This window comes from Podarcis gaigeae (genome assembly GCF_964106915.1).
Source record: "Podarcis gaigeae genome assembly, chromosome: 13".
NCBI lineage: Eukaryota > Metazoa > Chordata > Lepidosauria > Squamata > Lacertidae > Podarcis > Podarcis gaigeae.
The window spans coordinates 38,666,642-38,687,611 of NC_139689.1; the positions used below are offsets into that span (position 1 = coordinate 38,666,642).

General features: G+C 47.9%; 1 protein-coding gene across 1 annotated transcript; it reads left to right on the forward strand.

Annotated features, from left to right (window-relative positions):
* The first annotated feature begins 1,205 nt into the window (after positions 1–1,205).
* Positions 1,206–20,552, forward strand: SPIB (Spi-B transcription factor). Its single transcript, XM_083709895.1, has 6 exons — positions 1,206–1,508; positions 7,936–7,963; positions 8,377–8,464; positions 15,351–15,553; positions 18,192–18,339; positions 19,296–20,552. Exons 1-6 carry the CDS (start codon positions 1,486–1,488, stop codon positions 19,592–19,594), a joined length of 789 nt encoding a protein of 262 aa, XP_083566021.1. The 5' UTR covers positions 1,206–1,485; the 3' UTR covers positions 19,595–20,552.
* The last annotated feature ends 418 nt before the right edge of the window (positions 20,553–20,970 follow it).

Genomic DNA, 20,970 nt, shown 5'->3' on the forward strand with positions numbered 1-20,970 from the left:
GGATTACTGCAATGTGCTCTATGCGGGGCTCCATTCATGCTTGATCCAGAAGCAGCAGTCAGTGCAGAATGCTGCAGCACGATTGCTGACAGGTGTATGGCCCACTGCACTCTGGGAGCAAGCGCCGCTGAAGTCACTGGCAAATTATTTCTTGAAGTAAGGCATGTTTAGGTATAGTGTTGATGGTCTGGATCTAGTCCTTGACCACCTGTTGCAAAGCAAGAAGCAAACTTTGCTTGGGATATTTGACTAGGGGCATCTTTCCGTGTGAACTTCATCACCCAGCTGGGGGAGCTTATTTTATTTTATTTTAGTATTTATGCGCTGCCCCCAAAACTCTAAAGAGTATATATAGGATTTTGACAGGGGCTAGAACCTTCAGGCATGGACGAGGGTGGCACTGTGGTCTAAACCTGAGAGCCTAGGGCTTGCCGATCAGAAGGTCGGCGGTTCGAATCCCCACGATGGGGTGAGCTGCGTTGTTCGGTCCCTGCTCCTGCCCACCTAGCAGTTTGAAAGCATGTCAAAGTGCAAGTAGATAAATAGGTACCGCTTCCGTGCGCTGCTCTGGTTCGCCAGAAGCGGCTTAGTCATGCTGGCCACATGACCCGGAAAAACTGGACAAACGCCAGCTCCCTCAGCCACTAAAGCAAGATGAGCGCGCAACCCCAGAGTCGTTTGTGACTAGACCTAACAGTCAGGGGTACCTTTACCTTTACTAGAACCTCCAGGCACTTTTAATAGGCTTTTTGACATATACAGTGGAACCATCTTTTTCAAGACCTCCCCGTCACGGCTAATCAGGAAAGATACTTGATAACACCGACAGCCATTACTTTCCCTTTGTTATTTCAACACACTATCAGTTTTGGGGTCCCCCCCTTTTCATTTTCCTCTGTTCCTATAATGATTCTCTCTGTTTTATAATACATTATAAAATGAAATACATAAATTCCCCCCCCCAAAAAAGTAGGGACACAATTTGCATCAGTATAAAGTTATACCAAGTGTTGCTTAAAAATCCAATAAAACACGGAATGCAACACACAGAAAGTACAAATCGTCAGAGTGGTCTAAAAACAGCAATGGTCAGCAAATCCCTGGGCGCGCGGACACGATTTTTTTAATGGGTGGCGAAAAAAAGGCACTAATGTGCTTCGTAATCTTTTGCTGGGCAAGGATCGCGCAGGGGGAAGCGCGTGCCCTCTTCGCTGCCAGCCCAGCCTCTGTCTCTCTCTCTCCTTCCTCCTCCTCCCCTCCCTCGCTCGCGCCCCTTTCCTCGCACCGGACTGGAAACCTCACATTGCGTAAGAGTCCCGGGCCGGCCACGCCCACCGGGGGGGAATTTCGCGGTTGTGAGATCACTCCCTCCGCCGCCGCCCGCGAGATGCTATATAATTCCCACCCCCCGCCAAGTTGCAATCGGCAGACGGAGACGGAAAGTTTAGGATCGGTGGCTTGCGCAGCGATCGTGGTGGACTGAGGATGCTGGACGTAGACTACGCGCAGTGAGTGAACTGGGGGGGAAAATGTTTTCGATTGTGGAGAAAGGGGCGCGCACACAAATATATGGAATCATCTGCCCTGGTTTTTTGTGTTCTTAATTCTTTAAAGTGATCTCCAAGCATGTGCAGAGTATTTTTTCCAAAGCACCCATTTGCCTACGCCTCCCGCATTTGGAGATGGGGCGTTGTTTCATTTTTAAAACTTTGATCCCTGGGTCGCTTCTCCGTCGGAGGCTGCTTGCCGGCTGCGAAAGTTGGACAAAAAGTCTTTGCCCCGAGGCTCATACAAGGGGGGGAGGGAGGGGCGCCCGAGAGGAGCAGAGGACTCCTGTAAGGTTGGGGCAGGTTGGCTGCGTTCCCGAACTCCTGGGTTCTCTGCGGGAGGGAAATCGGCCAGGGGAAGCGGGGTGCCTGTTCGGACCCCGGAATTCTCTTAATAGGAACAGCGATTTTGTTAAAGCCGAGAACGGACCTCAAAACAGAGCTGACTAAAAACTAACTGCATCAAGCGCACAAGTTGTGAGTCCACAAAAAGGCTCAAGAGCCAGAATTTTGGATTCCTAGCGTTTCTGGGCTGGGGGAGCAGTTTTGTATGAAGACAACCAGGCTGCTATCACTTCATATTATTGTTACCCTTGGATCCCACCCTTCCTCCTAGGACTTCAGGGCAATCCATAAGCTTTTTCTCATCCACACAACAGCCCTGGGAGGAAGGCGAGGCTGAGTGTTAGCTTTTTGCCCAAGATCACCCAATGAGGTTCATGGGATAGTGTTAGCATGAGACTGCTCATCTCAGGGTCTTGAGTTCGAGCCTCACGTTGGGCAAAAGATTCCTGCATTGCAGGGGGTTGGACTAGATGACCCTCGGATCCCTCCCACCTCTTAACAATTCAATGATTCTGTAACTTGGGATACGAACCCAGGACGTCTCCTGCCTAAGCAGTGGTATAGCGTGGGGGGTGCAGGGGGGACCGGCTGCACCAGGTGCAACATCTGGGGGTTAGGGTTAGGGGGCGCAAATCCACGGGTTAGGGGGCACAAATTACTTGCCTTGCCCCGGGTGCTGACAACCCACGCTACGCCACTGTGCTTAAGTCCAACACGACTCACCACACGGTCTCTGTAATTTAATGTCAGTTGTAAAAAGTAAGGGGCTGAAGGAGAAAGAACACGCACTGGGAAGCGTGTGTGTCAATTTTTTTATGCTGTGGGGGCTTTATCCTTGGTCACTTTGTGCACAGGATCCGTGCCTTATTCCTGGAATGTTCCTGGAAACGCCAGTATTAAGGGCTGCTGCTTGTCTCTTAAGGCTGGTTGCCGCCAACATTTTCAAACGGGGCTCCTTTGCAAGGCAGGACCTGCTGTAAGGAGAAAAGTTCTCTGGTATAACTTTTCCCACCAACCATGCTGGGCAAAAACTTCAGCTGCTGAATTCCAACTCACCCCCCCTTTTTTTGCAACATTGAAAAGGCGCAGAGACTTTGCCGCTTTAAATACGGCCACCCTACTCCAAATTTAGCAGCCCCTTTCCGCCCCAATTTACTTGCAATCTAATATTGGGTGCTTTTGAACGCCCCACCCCAAGCGCACCCCAACCTCAACTTTCTCCTCTCACTTTCCTTCCCCTCCTCTTGCCTGTTATGCAAATGCTGAGGTGGGGAAAGCTAGATTTGAATATTTCCTCGGCTCACAAGAGTGTGACTGTGAGGGGGTTGGGGTGGCGCCTTGTATGAGGGGAGGGTGTGGAGCTTCCTTGTCCAGCTTTTTCCATCCCAAATGTTGTGTATACAGTATTATCCACAGCCCTCCTGACATTGATTGAGCCAGTTTTAATACCTGCCAACTTAGGCCCACATTGACACTGTATGTTTTAAAGTGCCACTGAGACCCCTTTACAAACAGCCATGGCTTCCCTCAGAGAATTCTGGGAACAGTAGTTTGTCAAGGGTTCTGAGAGTTGCAGACCTACAATTTTCAGAGTGGTTTAACAATTGGTTCTTCTTCGCTGGGAATCGGAGCTCTGGAAAGGGAACAGAGGTCTGCCAAAGGTCCCAGGGTCCAATCCCCATCAGCTCCCGGAGCGAATCCTGCCTGAAACCTGGAGAGTGGCTGCCAGTCAGTGTAGACAATACTAGTCTAAATGGAGCAAACGGGTCTCACTCAGTATGAGGCAGCAGCTTCCTATGGGCCACCAAAAACTGATCTGGTTTTAAGCACCCTGTGAAATAACTGAGAGGGACAACGTGCCTTCCCATTACAGTGGTAACCTCAGGTTACATACGCTTCAGGTTACAGACTCCGCTTACCCAGAAATATTGCTTCAGGTTAAGAACTTTGCTTCAGGATGAGAACAGAAATCGTGCTCCGGTGGCGTGGCAGCAGGAGGAGGCCCCATTAGCTAAAGTGGTGCTTCAGGTTAAGAACAGTTTCAGGTTAAGAACGGACCTCCGGAACGAATTAAGTACTTAACCCAAGGTACCACTGTACTTAATTCGTTCCGGAGGTCCGTTCTTAACCTGAAACTGTTCTTACCCTGAAGCACCACTTTAGCTAATGGGGCCTCCCACTGCTGTCGCGCAATTTCTGTTCTCATCCTGAAGTAAAGTTCTTAACCCGAGGTAATATTTCTGGGTTAGCGGAGTCTGTAACCTGAAGCGTATGCAACCCGAGGTACCACTGTAGAGAGCCCCTCGAGGTAAATAAACCCTGTTTATTTCTTGTTTAGGGTCTTCCTCTTGTTGCAGCTATTGAATTACACAAGGGGTAGGCGCCCATCGCCCCGATTTCCCCATCTGGTATATTTTATCCTACCTCTGTCCCATTTCTCCATAACCAAGAATACCCCATTTCCGCCTGACATCACTGCCACCACTTTCTCCAGCGCTGGCCCAAGACATTTTGCAGCTTGAGGTAGAACAGGAAATGGTCTCCACCCACCCACACTCTGTGATTCAAGGTGCATGAAGGCCAGCGGAGCTATTTTGGCACCTGAGGCAGAAAAAAAACCCCACCTTTTCTCTGGAAGTAGGAAAAAAAAATAGTACAAATAAATAACAATGGGCTGCCTTTCCATGACATTAATTCGCCCCTCACAGAGCTTCAAAACCTGAACACCCTTCATGGAAGATAAGGCCATGATGTCTATAATGCTACTGAATAGCAGTTGCTAGGCACCACAGGAGGAGGGGAAAATGCTTTGTGCTCAAATCCTGCTTGCTGGTTTTCTACAGGCATCTGCAGACCCTCCAAGTTGTCCCTGTTTTCCAGGGACAGTCCCAGATTTGCAGAAGCCGTCCCGGTTTCTGATTTGATCCCGGCACGTTCCGCTTTCCTTGGGACAGTCCCTATTTTCATCAGATAACTGTTGGAGAGAATGGGGTTATTCGACCCCTTGAACCAAAGAGATGAGTAACTTGACAACTTTTGGAATATATCTGAAGGCAGGCTTGTAGAGGGAAGTTTTACAAATGTTTTAGTGTGTGTGTGTGTGCAACACACAAAACATTTTAAAAACTTCCCTCTACAGAGCTGCCTTCAGATGTATTCCCAAAGTTGCCAAGTTACTTATCTCCTTGGCTCGGCGGTTGCCTAACTCCACACCATCCAACATTTATCTGATGAAAATAGGGACAGTCCCAAGGAAAAGCGGGACATGCCGGGATCAAATCAGAAACCGGGACGGCTTCTGCAAATCCCGGACTGTCCCTGGAAAACAACATATATTTCTGTTGGGGCAACCCAATAAGATGTGTGGGGTATAAATAAGTAAAATTTTCATTATGGAATGGGACATCCCTATTTCCATTAGAGAAATGTTGGAGGGTTTGTGGTTGGAGAACAGCACCACACATTCCGAGATGTGCAAATTTCTTATGTGCTTAAAACTAAAATTCCTAGGATACTTTTTTTTCCTGGGGTGTGTGTGTGAGGGGACACTTTAAATGTGTGCAGCATGAAAGTAAGTTGCCTGACACGTCTTGCCTTCACTGTATTTGCCAGTTTAACCTCTGACTGTGATCTCCTTTTATCTGTCCTCCCCTCCCCGTCTGTTTCCCTTTTTAATCTTTATCTAAAGTCCCCTCCCTCTCTTTGCTGTGTATCTCTATTTCCCATCAGAGACATTTTGAAGAGGTCTGACTTTTATCGCTTGGCATTTTTGTTTCTCTAGTACTTTCAGGGCTCCCAAAAGTGCTTTGTGACAAATCCTACAAAAGTGGCCCGAGGCAGGTCACTTAGTACGCCCATTTTGCAGATTTATGGCAGGAACTGAGGCCAAGAGAGGGTGACTTGTTCAAGGCTGGCCTTCTAGATGCATTTGACTTTGGCTTAACACACACAGCTATAAAAATGCCTAGCGTGTGTCGGGATCTCTGTCCCTAGTGCAGTGTAGGGAAGAGGATATGAGGCCTTCTGGGTACGGGTTATCATTAAGCCAGAGAAGCCCAACATATCTCTGGGGCAGGTAACAATATTTTGGGGGGTTTCGCAATCAGGGCTTTGAAACTGGGCCCAAAGCCAACATTTAGGCTGCTGCACAAACTGAGAATATAGGTATGATTTAATGGGAACTGTTGAGGCTTTTTACCTTTGGGCTCTGAGATTGGACCCACACAAGTGTTGTGCTTTCAGATGTATTCCAGGAAATATCAGTATTTACACACACACACACACCTGGTTTTCACAATGTTTTCAGGCGTGGCTCCTGAACAAAACAGGACATGCCAAAGAGAAATTTCCAGTGGCCAAGGCAGTGTATTTGGCTACGGGAGAGATCCACATCTGCTGTGAAGACTCAGTGTTCTGTCTCCTAGATCAGGCACATCCAACTGGTAGAGATCACTGGTAGATCAACTGGCTCCCCTAAAAAAAGCTCACCAACTTTGACCTGAACCCCCCAAAAGGGGGTAGATCACTGCCAGTTTTTAACTCTGTGAGTAGATCGCAGTCTCTTGGGAGTCGGCCACCCCTGTCCTAGATGCACAAATCTCTCACTTGGAAAACAAAGAAGGGAAGTTGTTTTGGCTTAGTTAACATTTGGGTACTCAACATTGTGGGTTGTAGGGATGGCAAACCTGTACGGTGGTACCTCGGGTTACATACGCTTCAGGTTACAGACACCGCTAACCCAGAAATAGTACCTCAAGTTAAGAACTTTGTTTCAGGATGAGAACAGAAATCGTGTTCTGGTGGCATGGTGGCAGCAGGAGGCCCCATTAGCTAAAGTGGTGCTTCAGGTTAAGAACAGTTTCAGGTTAAGGACGGACCTCCGGAATGAATTAAGTACTTAACCCGAGGTACCACTGTATAGTAAGTACATCAGCCCTAGGCAACATGGCCTCTGATTAGAGGCCACAGGTTCCCAACCTGTCTATTGACAGGAGCGCTTATGATTCACACATGCACACTCAGTTCCCTGCTCTGACCTGAGTCTCAATTTTGGTGTGACAGGGTAGGTCTAGACTATATCTGGGGAGCTCTTGCTAAACTACAACTCCCATCATCCCTGGCCATTGACTTTCCTTGCTGATAGGTGTTGTAGTTCAGCAGCATTTGGAGGTTTCCCACACCTGCTGTATAAGCTTCCCCACCCCTCAAGTTTCCTGAGCTTTACTGTGTAGGTGCCCTCTTTTTGAGGGTGTATGAATTATTGGGAACATATCCCTGAAGAAATAATTATGCATTTTCAAGAAAAATAATGTGCAGTGCAATTTGACCAAGCAGCCCTTGTGCTAAGGTAAAGGGTAAAGGGACCCCTGTCCATTAGGTCCACTCATAGCCGACTCTGGGGTTGTGGCGCTCATCTCGCTTTATTGGCCGAGGGAGCCAGCGTACAGCTTCCGGGTCATGTGGCCAGCATGACTAAGCCGCTTCTGGCAAACCAGAGCAGCGCACGGAAACGCCGTTTACCTTCCTGCAGGAGCGGTACCTATTTATCTACTTGCACTTTGACGTGCTTTCGAACTGCTAGGTTGGCAGGAGCAGGGACCGAGCAACAGGAGCTCACCCCGTCACGGGGATTTGAACCGCCGACCTTCTGATTGGCAAGTCCTAGGCTCTGTGGTTTAACCCACAGTGCCACCCGCATCCCATGCCCCTGTGCTACAAACCTCAATATACCTGCCTCCGTCTGTAAAATGGGAACAATGCTTCCTTGTTTCTTTCCTCTTCTGTGGGGATGAAAGATTCAAACCCGATAAATATAATAAATCCCTTTGCAAGGAAGAAGTGGCACTTAGATAATTAGTAACTAGCAGAACAGCAAGCCTTAATTGGTTTAATTGCTAGTTTAGCAGCGACTAGGGCTGTCACTCAAATCTTGATCATCAGTTTCTGTTGGTGGAATATATAGGATGGTGCTGTAAACATGTCTGTTAATAATGATGATGATGATGCTAAAATCTGCTAACCAATTTCCCTTCTATCTTGGCAGGTTTGAGGGGTCCCAGTATGGCTATATGGTAAGTATGTGGCCCAGAATCCTTGCATTTTACTGGTTTGAGTGTGAGAAGAGGTTTTCAAAGTGGGATTTTGTTGAGAGCTGTGTAGCTCAGAAGCCAAGATGGAAACATAAGAAACGGTCTTGCACTGAGTCGGACCATTGGCTCATCTAGCTCATATGGCCTACACTGGCTGGCAGCAGCTTTCCAGGGTTCCAAACGGGGGGAATTCCCAGCCCTATCTAGAGATACTGGGGGGGTTGAATCTGGGGCCATTCGCATGTGCTCTTAACCACAGGCTTTCCTTTCGTTTTCTTAGTGGAAGCAGAAGGTGGGTTTAGAGATGGGGAGTCTTCCTGGGTTCTTCTTGCATTTGAGGGTGTGGAGTGAAGGGGTTTTAATGTTGCTCACAGGCCTGCTTGTCGTCTTCCCAGTTTCCCAGCGGCTGCATCTATGACCTGGACTCTTGCAAACAAGAACCCACGTTTGCTTCCTGCCTTGGAGACCCCCAGAACTCCCCAGGTAAGGCATGTCTTAGTGCTGGGGAGTGGCTGCTCAGAATGGCTGGGGCAACCTGAACCGATGGGTGGGGTATAAGTAATAAATTATTATTATTATTATTATTATTATTATTATTATTATTATTACTGGATGAAGGTGATCACAAGCAGGGCTTGTAAAGGGCCTGGCCCTGGGAGACTCCTGAGGGTCAGTGTCATAGAAGTGGTGGAAGACACCAGCTGGGGAACCCCTAAGGGAAGAAGGCTCAGAGCCCAGGGATTATTATTATTATTATTATTATCATCATCATCATCATCAGTGTTATTTTTCTAGAAAAGGAGGTGCTGGAGCTCACCATTAACTTCTCCCATGTTCTCTTCCCTGAGAGGTACTGGAGCTGAGCTCTGGATGAAAAAAGCCATTATTATTATTATTATTATTATTATTATTACTACTGCTATGACTACTACAGGAGCCAGAAGACCAGGGTTGCACACACAGTATACATTTAAAGCACATGATGCCCACGCCCCCGTCTTCAAGAATCCTGTTTACTTCTCACAGAACTACAATTCCCAGCACCCTTACAAACTACGGTTCTCAGAATTGTTTGGGGATTGCTTTAAATGTATGGTGTGCGCACAGCCGCATGCAAACTAATTGTAGGAGGCATATTATATACCACGTGGGTACAACTTGGACCATGTTGATGGGAATAGGGAGTCCCAGTGTTGTGAGGGCACCAGGTTGACTACCCTTCCTCTACATACTGAATGAACAAAAGTAAGTTCTTGTTCTCTCACTCGCCGATTTGCATGTGACCCTCTTTTGCCTAGCCGTTAAGACGGCCTGCAGAAGAGTCATGCATAGCTTTCCTGTTTAGAACAGACGAATCTCTCTCTCTCCCTTCCTCCCCCCTCCCCACCTGCCCCGCTCGCTTGCGCAATCTGCATTTAATCAGCGGCTGCCATCTGATTTCTGGGATGTGCTTGCATCTATACAGGTCTTGGTGGGGGCCTGCCACAGATAGGCACTCTGTATTATTTGCAGGGAGAGAGAGAGATACTGGGTTTGGGCTTTGTAGTCTTGCTGGAAGTTGCCTGAAGATCAGGATAATCCAATCTGGGGCTGGCCTGCCACTTTTGATCTCTGGCACCAAGTTGCCAATCTACTCTGGTGTACCCTTAATGTTCAATCCAGCCAGATGGGCAAGGTATACATAATAAAATTATTATAATCCAGCGATCGACCGCCCACCCAGCATCTGCTTCCTGCCACATCTGCAGTTAGTTTTGCTGCATTGGGTGGCAAGGCAGAGCTGATGTGTAGATCTGGCAGCTTATCAGTACAGTGGTACCTCGTAAGACGAATACCTCGCAAGACGAAAAGAGTTTTTTGTTTTTTGAGTTGCTTCGCAAGACGAATTTCCCTATGGGCTTGCTTCGCAAGACGAAAACGTCTTGCAAGCTTGATTTTCAATGCATTCCTATGGGAATCCGTGCTTCGCAAGACGAAAAATTCGCAAGACGAAAAAACTCGCAGAACGAATTAATTTTGTCTTGCGAGGTACCACTGTATGCATTCTTTGTTTGGTTTTTTTATTCTGCCTTTCACCCAAGAAGCTCACAGCCTGGCTAGTTTGATGGGCTTTCCCACTCCTGCTCAGCAGTGAATAATAATAATAATAATAATAATAATAATAATAATAATAATAATTTTATTATTTGTTGCAACAGCCACTCTGGACAGTTTCCAGCACAAACAAAACATAATAAAACATTAAGCATTAAAGACTTCCCCATACACGGGTGCCTTTAGATGTCTTATAAAGGCCATTTCCTTGACATTTGATGAGAGGGTGTTCCACAAGGTGGGCACCACTACCAAGAAGGCCCTTTGCCTGGTTCCCTGTAACCTCAACTTCTCGCAGGGAGAGAACTGCCAGAAGGCCCTCAGAGCTGGATCTCAGCGTTCGGGCTGAACCCTTCCGCCTTTCAAGCAACACCCTCCACACACCAACCCACCCCTGGCCTCTGCATAAGTGAGCCGGTGTGTCGGGTTCTTAAGAGTGTCAGGATTAGGGCCTGAGGAGGCTAGGGGTCAAAACCCCACTCAGCTACAGAGCTCACTGGCAGGGCTGTCTTAAGCATATGCGGCACGGGGTTCAAAGGTCCACCCGTTCCCCCCCCCCAGGTTGGCCAGTCCCAGGCACGCAGGAGGGTGGACCTGGTCAGCCGCCTCAGCGTCTCACTGGCTCGGTTGCCCCCAAACTCGCAGCGCAGAGCTGCCCACAGCAGAAGAGCCTGCCACAGGGCTCCAACTGATGGGCGGGCTCTTCCCTGACTCAACTCTCGGGCCCTGGACTCTCAGCCTGGGAGCCTGACCCCCGGGTGCCCTGCACCCCTAGCACCTATGGGTAAGACGGCCCTGCTCACTGGCTGCCCTTGAGCTAGTCACTACCTCGCAGGGTTGTTGTTGTTGTGGGCTACGCCAGGAGGGAGCGAGAACCATTTACGCCGCCTCGAGCTCCTTGTGTGGGAAGGCGAGGCGTATAAATGCAGTCTGAGGAATACATACAGTATATGGCACTGCAGAATTGGAGCTTTGGGAGGATCATCAAGTCCGACTCCCTGCCATGCAGGAATATGCAGCTGTCCCATACAGGGAGTGAACTTGCAAGATCTTTTCCAAAAGCAGAGAGTGGACTGAAGCGATCAAACCGTTCCAGAATGTGTCTCTGTGGTTTTCCGCACACATACCCCTATGTTGTTGTTTTTTTATTTACTTTGCCTTTCTTCTGTTACGGTATCCAAAGTTAACACACAACTTAGTCTCTGCTCCAGGCGTTGACCAGGCTTGGACTTGCTTTAGCTTCAGGCAGTTTGGCCTCATCGCTTGCCTCCCAGCCATGCCCCAGGACTTCCTTTAGTCTTGCCCGCCTTAAGGGGCAAATACGCCCACAATGGACTTGTTTTATGCTGATGGTCTGCAGCTCTACACCTTCCTTTTCTAATCTCACTACCATTTCGGACTAGATGCCCTCTCGTTATCTTAAGCTTCATTTGTCCAGAAAATAATTATTCCTCGCTTTCCTTTTCTCTCATGCTGGGGGCTCGCGTTCAGTCTTTCCTTCCCCCAAACCTTCCCTTTTCTGTTCAAGCTACTGCAAAACATAAAAATGAGAGTTCTCCATCCCACTCCCTTCTACCCTGCTGGACCCTGCTCCAGAAATGTGTTATTATTAATTATAATTAAATGTCTAGATTGCCCTTCATCCGAAGATCACAACATAAAAGTACAAAATGAGAACACAAACAAACAAAAACAAACCAATATCCCCACCACCACCACCACCACAATAACATTTAAAAGGCTGTGAAATGTTTCATCAGTCAAAGGTCTGGTTATAGAGAAATGTATTCCCCTGGTGCCTAAAGGTATGTAATGAAGGTGCTAGGAGAGCCTCGCTGGGGAGAGCATTTCACAAATAGGGAGCCAATGTGGAAAAGGCCCCGTTCTTGGGTTGCCACCTTCCGGACCTCTCGCAGAGGAGGCACACGAAGACGGGCCTCAAATCATAATTGCTGGGTTCAGGTCACTTCATATGGGGAGAGGAAGTCCTTGAGGAAAAGGCAAAAAGTAACTTGCCATTCCCAAATCTTTCCAATTGCTAAATCCCATTCTTTTCTTCTTGTCCCTTTCTTCTGCGGTGGCACTGGTTGATTGTCTTTTTTTTAACAATAGCGGCCAGAGTGCTGGACTCGGACCTGGGAGACCCGGGTTCGAATTTTTGCTCAGCGATGAAACCTGCTGGGTGACTTTGAGCCAGCCACCTTGAACTCCTTGGAGGAATATAGCTGTAATAATAAATAAATATTCTCTCCCAGTTTGACTTGCTACCATTTTCTGCTCATCCTCCTCACCATTTTCTAAGGCTTCCGTTCTCTTATCTGATCCGGGTTTAATCTGCTACTCTTCCTTTTTGTTTTTTTCAAACCCTTCGCTCTTTGGCTCCTTCTTTATCTCTCTTTTATTTGCCTTCTGTCATTCTCTCAGTTCAGCCCCACTCCCTTACCTCAGAAGAGGATTTTGGCGGGAAGCTGCTTTCTGCGATGACACTAGGGAAGACTGAGGATGAGGGCAGGAAATGCTGCCTGCAAAATCCGGGCTCCATCTCATTCCCATCTTCTCCTCCCCCTATTTTTTATTGTTGGCATAACCCAGAAAGAACAGCTGCATATTCCTGCATTGCAGTGGGTTGAACTAGATGATCCTCAAAATCTCTCCCAACTCTACAGCTCTGTGATTCTATGAAACAGCATTGGCTCACGTTAAGAATAATCCATCCTGCAACAAAAATGTGTGTGTGTCCAAATAGATATCTAATGTAGACTGACAATGATAAGATATACATTCAACTGCAGAAAGGGGGAGTAAGATCTTCAGACTACTCAGCAATGATTGGTGGGTCTTCATGCTGGCAACTTTGAAGTACAGCTGTCACATCCGTCTTTAGTGCAATTTTATTTAGAGACCCTTTTGTTTTGTTTTGTAATGCCGCTTTTCAGAGCATGTTTGGGCTATATAAAGTGAGACATAAGTATTTTAAGTAAATGATACTTTCATCACGGCTAACAGAGCAATTCTATCCATGTTTACTTGGAGGTAAAGGTAAAGGTAAAGGTAAAGGGACCCCTGACCATTAGATCCAGTCGTGGCTGACTCTGGGGTTGTGGTGCTCATCTCGCTTTATTGGCCGAGGGAGCCGGCATACAGCTTCCAGGTCATGTGGACAGCATGACTAAGCCACTTCTGGTGCATGGAAACGCCGTTTACCTTCCCGCCAGAGCAGTACCTATTTATCTACTTGCACTTTGACGTGCTTTCGAACTGCTAGGTTGGCAGGAACCTATCCATATTTACTTGGAGGTAAATCCTAGTAAATTAAATGGGGCTTTTATTCCCTGCTTAATGGGATTAGGATTGCGGCCTAAACTTTGCACTACGCTGTTTCAGGTTCCTCTTTTGCTTGCTGCCCCTGGCTTTACTGCCCCCTCTAACACAGCATTTTTTAAAAAATAAATAGCATTTACAAGGTATGTCTTTTCCCAAGGCTTTGGCCTCTACTCCTTGCCTTTCCTTCTCTGTTCTCCTATTTCTTCAAGGTAATACAGCCCCAAATGTATTCTACAAACCCTGGGGCTCTCCTAAGCCTTCTAATATCTTTTTCTTCAGTATGGCATTTTGATTGGATAAGAATTCACATTCAGAGAACTGAGTTCACTCTTTAGAAATAGGGTCTGGATATTGGTTTCAAAAACTGTGCCCTCCAATGGAGAGAGGAGAGATTCCGGGCCTGCAGCCGGTACTGTATGTTCCTGCTGTTCCCTATGCAAAATCGATGGCTTAAGGCATTTGCACACAGAAGAAAAGCCTTTGTAGCCTGAGCTGAGTAACACAAACCTCAACCCTCCTGCTCTTAAACCCAAGAGATCCAAGTGGGTGTTGGGAGCGATGGCTCCAGGATTCACAAAGCAGAGAAGGGGAAACAGGAGGAAGGAAAACTACCAAGGCAACCTTTTGAAGGGCAGAGTCTGGTCCATTAGAACAGATGGGGCACTGCCCACTGCTTCACACCCTCCTTGAGTAAAATTATAGAACTGTAGAGTTGGAACGGGACCCCCCAGGTTCATCTAGTCCAACCCCCTGCAATGCAGGAATCTTAGCTAAAGCAACCATGACAGATGGCCCCATCCAACCTCTGCTTTAAAAACCTCCAAGGAAGGAGAGCCCACAACCTCCTGAGGGAGACCGTTCCGCTGCCAAACAGCTCTTACTGTCCAAAAGTTCCTCCTGATGTTTACAGTGTTACCTCAGGTTACAGACTCTGCTAACCCAGAAATAGTACCTCGGGTTAAGAACTTTGCTTCAGGATGTGAACAGAAATCGTGTGGCGGCGGCAGTGGGACGCCCCATTAGCTAAGGTGGTACCTCAGGTTAAGAACAGTTTCAGGTTAAGGTACCACTGTAGTTGGAATCACCTTTCTAGTACAGTGGTACCTCTGGTTAAGAACTTAATTCGTTCCGGAGGTCTGTCCTTAAGCTGAAACTGTTCTTAACCTGAGGTACCACTTTAGCTAATGAGGCCTCCCGCTGCCACCGCCATGCAATTTCTGTTGTTATCCTGAAGTAAAGTTCTTAACCCGAGGTACTACTTCCGGGTTAGCGGAGTCTGTAACCTGAAGCGTTTGTAACCTGAAGCGTTTGTAACCCGAGGTACCACTGTAACGTGAAGCCCTTGGAAGAGAAAGTCCAGGTATAGGGTGGTATATAAATTCAATAAATGAAAATAAATGAAATGAAAGTCCTGCCCTCCAGAGCAGGAGAAAACAAGACTAGCTCCATCTTCCACATGACAGCTGTCAAGATATTTGGCGATGGCTATTGTGTCTCCTTTCTCACAAGCTAAACATACCCAGCTCCTTCAACCATTCCTCATAAGGCTTGGCTTCTTGACCCTTGACCGTCTTAGTTGCCCTCCTCTGCGCACATTCCAGCTTGACAACATCCTTCCTAAATTATGGTGTCCAGAATTGGACACCGTATTCCCGGTGTTTTTTGTGTGTGTGTGTGTGTTTTGGCCTGGCTGGAATAGGTCCTCTGAGAATATCTCTTACTTGCCTGGGTTAGAGGAGTGCTTGTTTGTGTACATGTAAACTAGCCTACTGTACAACGTTTACATCCATTGCCCTACCCACATTTGACGCTGTCATGGTCCATCATGCGGCCCCTGAAAGCTTGCTGAGCTCAGGGAATGTGGCCCCCGGGCTATGAAAGGTCCCCTGCTCCTGACTCATTGGCTTGTTCTCTTGGGTCTCCTTTCTGACGTCAAGGCCTTGCTTTTCAGAGTCTTGCATGAACTGGCTGGAGATGCAGGAGCCTGGCTATGAAGGCTATGAGGTGGGACAGTTGGCCCAGCTGCAGAATGTCCAAGTCTCCTACCTGCATAGTTCTTACCCGCAGCTCTCCATGGATTCTGTCTACAGCCAGGAGGGAGTGGTACCCACGCAGAACATGTGCCTCGCACCCAAGGACGACTACAACACCCAGGTGAAGGTGGCGCCTAGTCCATTTGGGGTGGGGCGACAGAGAGCCAGGACCTGGGAAGGGAGTGGGGTCTATGGGTTTTGGGAATGGGAAGCCAGGAGACCTGGGTTCTCAGATCTGGTATTGGAGCTTGGTGGGTAAGACAAAGTGCTGCTGGGTGCCAATGAGTTCTTTTTATTTTATTTTAAAGTTTTTATTTGACTTTACAAGTTCATTCACAATACACAATTCATACAGCCTACCTCCAGGTTAAACAAGCATTTTGTTCAAAAGATAGGGATCCTTGGTTCTTGCAACCACCGATAAAAACTTTGCCACTGCTAATGTTCTAGTGTTTGTCCGGTCTTCCCATAGGGACCTGACATAGTGAGCCTCTGATTTTCCTGGGAAAGGTACCAGCAAGGGTAATATCAGTTCAGCCCTGGCTTGCTCATATTTTGCACAGTGCAACAAAATATGTTTTATGGAATTGATGTCTTGAGCACACGAGCAAAGTCTGTCCTGGTAGGGAACTCCTCTCAACCTGCCATCCAACACTGCAGGAGGAAAGACGTTTAGTCTGGCTTTGGTGAAAAGCCTTTGATAATTTGGTACTGTCAGGTTTTTAATGTAAGATGATAACTTAAAGACATGCCCATATTGCTTTGTTGTTTTTAAGGGATGGCATCCAATTTCGTTGCACTTGTGCAATGTTGCACTTGTGTAATGACAATAAAGAATCTATCTATCTATCTATCTATCTATCTATCTATCTATCTATATTGTACTCCTACTGCCAGCGGACCACAGACTGCGTGTGATTGAGATCGCAAGTCACTGTGTGCATTATCCCATAATCTTTGCTTTAACATCTTTAGGGTGCCTTCATAACCCAGGTAATACAGTTGGGGGGTGTGTGTGACAGACCAATAGAGGTGGCTGTTCTTGCAGATATTAAAACTTTACACACGATTCGTCCAAATCCTAGGGCTTCCCTCCTTCGCTCCATGGGTTCTTTAAGTAACTTTTTCAACTTCACATTATAAGTCCATCTAAATTATGAAACCGATAGCACGATATGGACTTCCAAACCGGCTTTGGATGATATATCAATCTATTGCCCAGCCCTAACCAGGGGACACGGGTGGCGCTGTGGTTAAAATCTCAGCACCTAGGACTTGCCGATCGCATGGTCGGCGGTTCGAATCCCCGCGGCGGGGTGCGCTCCCGCCGTTCGGTCCCAGCGCCTGCCAACCTAGCAGTTCGAAAGCACCCCCGGGTGCAAGTCGATAAATAGGGACCGCTTACCAGCGGGAAGGTAAACGGCGTTCCATGTGCTGCGCTGGCTCGCCAGATGCAGCTTGTCACGCTGGCCACGTGACCCGGAAGTGTCTGCGGACAGCACTGGCTCCTGGCCTCTAGAGTGAGATGAGCGCACAACCCTAGAGTCTGGCAAGACTGGCCCGTACGGGCAGGGGTACCTTTACCTTTACATTTAACCCAGACCTCTCATACCGCTTTAACAGCCACGGAGAATCCTGGGAACTGTAGTTTGGTCTTGTTGCTGGGGATTATGACTCTGTGAGATCAGCACCTCTAGCAAGCAACAGTTCCCAGGATCTCCATGGCTGTTAAAGTGGTATGAGGGTGCTATAAAAGACTGTTTAAAGCGGCATATGCATGCTTTAAATGTACTGGTGTGTAGATGTGGCCCCAGATTAATCTGAAACAGAAAAAGGGGTTATCTGTTTTGCCTTATCTGGGTTCTGTAGCTGTAGTCCAAAGCTGTAGCCATGGGGGGTGAGTGGTTTTGATAAGAGGAAAATGGCATCTGAGGGGAAAGATTAACTACTCTCTCCCCCCAGGCACCACTGCTCTGATCAAATTGGTAGGTCCTCTCATCATAACATTCAAGAAGAACCTTCTAGATCAGGCCAATGGTTCCTTTATAGTCTAGTATCCTGTCCTCCCAGTGGCCAGTCAGATGCTTGCGGTAAACTGAGATGCAGGACCCAAGCTCAATAAACATCCTGCCCTCCTAAGAATACCAGGAACAGGTATTCAGAAGGATTACTGCCTCTGACAGCCATCTTGGCTAGCAGCAACTGATAGCCTTATCCTCCCCAGTCGCCCTATCTCCCATTCTCCCCCTGCTGCTACTGTTTGTCAAAAAGTAAACAAAGCACCTAGGAGATCCTATCACGGTTTTCCTGCCTAATGTATCATTTGGGTCCTAACACATAGCGGCACTCAACAAAATGTTCCTAGTCCCTAATGAGAGAACTCAGCCAGGGCTCTGGCCAGCCTAGATCAGGAGTCTTGTATGGGGAATGAATAAATAACCCCTTTTTCTTCCCTTCCTGTATCACCCAAAGGCTCAGGTGGGGGGTTGTTTTTGATTGTTACTGTGTTGTGTATTTTTGTGTTTTTATATTGTAAACTACCCTGTGATCTTCGGATGAAGGGTACTATAGACATTAAATGAATGAATGAATGAATGAATGAATGAATGAATGAATGAGAACATTAGGGGAATCCCACCATGGCCTTCCTGTGTAACATGTAGTTTGGTCCTAACTTCCTGGGCAAGGACGTTCCACTTTGGCTAACGAATGCTGTGGGTTTTTTACCCCTCCATCCTCCATCCCATGGACATCTACAGATTTACCTCCCCTACGAGCAGTACCCTCTTCCCAGGGAAGTGCCTAGCCCTTCGTCGGAAGAAGAGGAATTCCACGGGGAGAGTCGGAACCTGGAGGTGTCCTCCGACAGCGACTTGGATGAGAATCTCTCGCCTGGCTTTGATTCAGGTGGGTGCCTCCATCCCGTGTTTTCAGCACCCAGCAAGACCATGCATCTTGTGTGTATGTTTCTGCGCACACATGCAGAAATACTCACTGTATGTCAAGAAGTAAATCGGCGAAGTTGAGAGGATGTTGCTGCCCAGGGGTTGTGTGTTAACCCCTGCCCCCAAAAGAGCCAGCACTTATAGGGTATACTGCCAAGAGTCTTTGAGTCTGCAGTCTCCAATCTCCCAGCTAAAGTGGGCCCATAGAGGGTGCCTTGTCTGAGCACCCCCAAAACCCTGAAGCTTGCCGATCAGAAGGATGGCAGTTTGAATCCCCGCGATGGGATGAGCTCCTGTTGCTCTGCCCAGTTCCTGCCAACCTAGCAGTTTGAAAGCACACCAGTGCAAGTAGATAAATAGGTACCGCTCTGGTGGGAAGGTAAACGGCATTTCCGTCCGCTCTGGTTACCCTTGTGGTGTTCTGTAGCGCCAGAAGCGTTTTAGTCATCCTGGCCACATGACCCAGAAAGCTGTCTGTGGACAAATGCTGGCTCCTTTGGCCTGAAAGTGAGATGAGTAACACAACCCCATAGTCGCCTTTTTATGTTTACGTTTACCATAATAAAACCATAAACATTAAAAACTTCCCTATACAGGGCTGGCTTCAGATGTCTTCTAAGGGTTCTATAGCTATTCATCTCCTTGACATCTGATGCAAGGGCATTCCACAAGGTGGGTGCCACTACCAAGAAGGCCCTCTGCCTGGTTACCTGTAACCTCACTTCTCGCAGTGAGGGAACCGCCAGAAGGCCCTCAGAGCTAGATCTCAGTGTCCGGGCTGAATGACAGGGTTGGAGACGCTCCTTCAGGTACCCTCAATAGGCATGATGGCTATTTTCTTAACCTCCACTGAACGCCAGTTGCTGGGCATGGAGAGCATTGCGCTGATGATTTTTGTTTGTCTGTCGCCCTCCGCAGGCTCCCGACGGAAGTTGCGCCTCTACCAGTTCCTGCTGGAGCTCCTTGAGCGCGGCGACATGAAGGAATGCGTGTGGTGGGTGCACCGCGACGCAGGGATCTTCCAGTTCTCCTCGAAGCACAAGGAGCTCCTGGCGCATCGCTGGGGACAGCAGAAGGGCAACCGCAAGAAGATGACCTATCAGAAAATGGCTCGGGCGCTACGCAACTACAGCAAGACGGGCGAAATTCGCAAGGTCAAGAAGAAGCTCACCTACCAGTTTGGGACCACTCTGCTGGCGCAGTCGGCCACCTCCTAAACTCACCCGCCCGCCCGCTGCAAGAATACGGGGCTGGGGCCAATAATAATGACTGGACCTCCATTCTTTGCCTTCTCCAGACCACCTGCTTTCTGGTGCCTTCAGCCAAACTGTGTGAAAGAATCTAGGCTGGGTGGGAAGAGATGTGAAGACCCAAATCAGGGTGGGGTGGGCTCCAGTAGGTTGCAGTCAGGGAGGCCAGGTGTGAAGGCACCGAGATCCTCCACCAGAGGGGTGGGGATATGCACTTTAGCAGAAATCGGGCTGCTTGGACTGTCATGGTAGGGTGAGGATAAAGTATGATACAGCAGAGGTGGAGCGAAGCATTCTGGGATCCTTAGGAGGCTGTTGGCTTTGCCTGGGTTGATTCAGCAGGGCCTGGTCCATATTTTTCCTTGGTGGAGCACAGAAAAAAGGGGGTGTGGGGAGGTTAATCACAGTACAGGGGGGAGCAAAGGGGTCCATGTGGTTACCTTCTGATGAGGTGGTGGGGGACTACGCTGTGAAATAGGAACCAGGTGGGGGGTGGTACTCTGTGTGGGTTGGTAGATTTGCTCTGCTGGGCTGGGGCCAAAGTTTGGTCAGAGGGGTGTCACTGAGGTCACTCTCTGCCCCCCCTCCACCCTGGCTAGCAGTTTAAAACTGGTAGTTTTAAAACAGAAGGAGCTTTTGTGAGTATTTATGCAAGGTGCTGGGATTTCTAGAAGCAGCATATTGTTTTGCTTAGGTGTGGCAGAGGAACCAAAAATTATTGTCCAGGAGTTCTGTCTGTGTGTATATGTATATATATATGTAGGCAAGATGTTTATTTAATGCTATAGGTCTGGAGGTTTGGTTGGGTTTCAGTCTCCTGAAGGGTTTGTTTGTTTTTGTACAAAATCTGATTATTATTTTTTAAATGGATCTCTTCTGTATAAATTGTAAAATTTGCAAATAAATTTTTAAGGAGTTTGGCTAATTTGGAGGGGATCGTTAAAACCTTGTTCTGGAGCGATGGGGAGTGGGAGGCTGTGAATTGCAGTGTCCATCAACTTTGGAGGGGGGTGAGCTCCCTCAAATATTTTATGAGGTGGGGGGGTGAAGAGACCTCCTCGGCCCCTAGGAATTGGTTCGTACACTCATGGCAGAGGCGAGCTCTGAACAAGATGCTTAGTCGCTCAAGACTACACCATTGCATGTAACGGATTCTATTTTGGGGACTCTTTTTTTAAACATTGCACTCCATCCCAGCTTACATCTAACTCCAGATCTTTTGCAGAGCGAGACTACAAAAATATTCTTATGGATTAACTTGTCTTTAGATATGCTTTCAGTGCTCCAGAGCAGATTGTGCAAAGACTTCTTGGCATCCTTGCAAGACCACGAGCTTTTCCCGC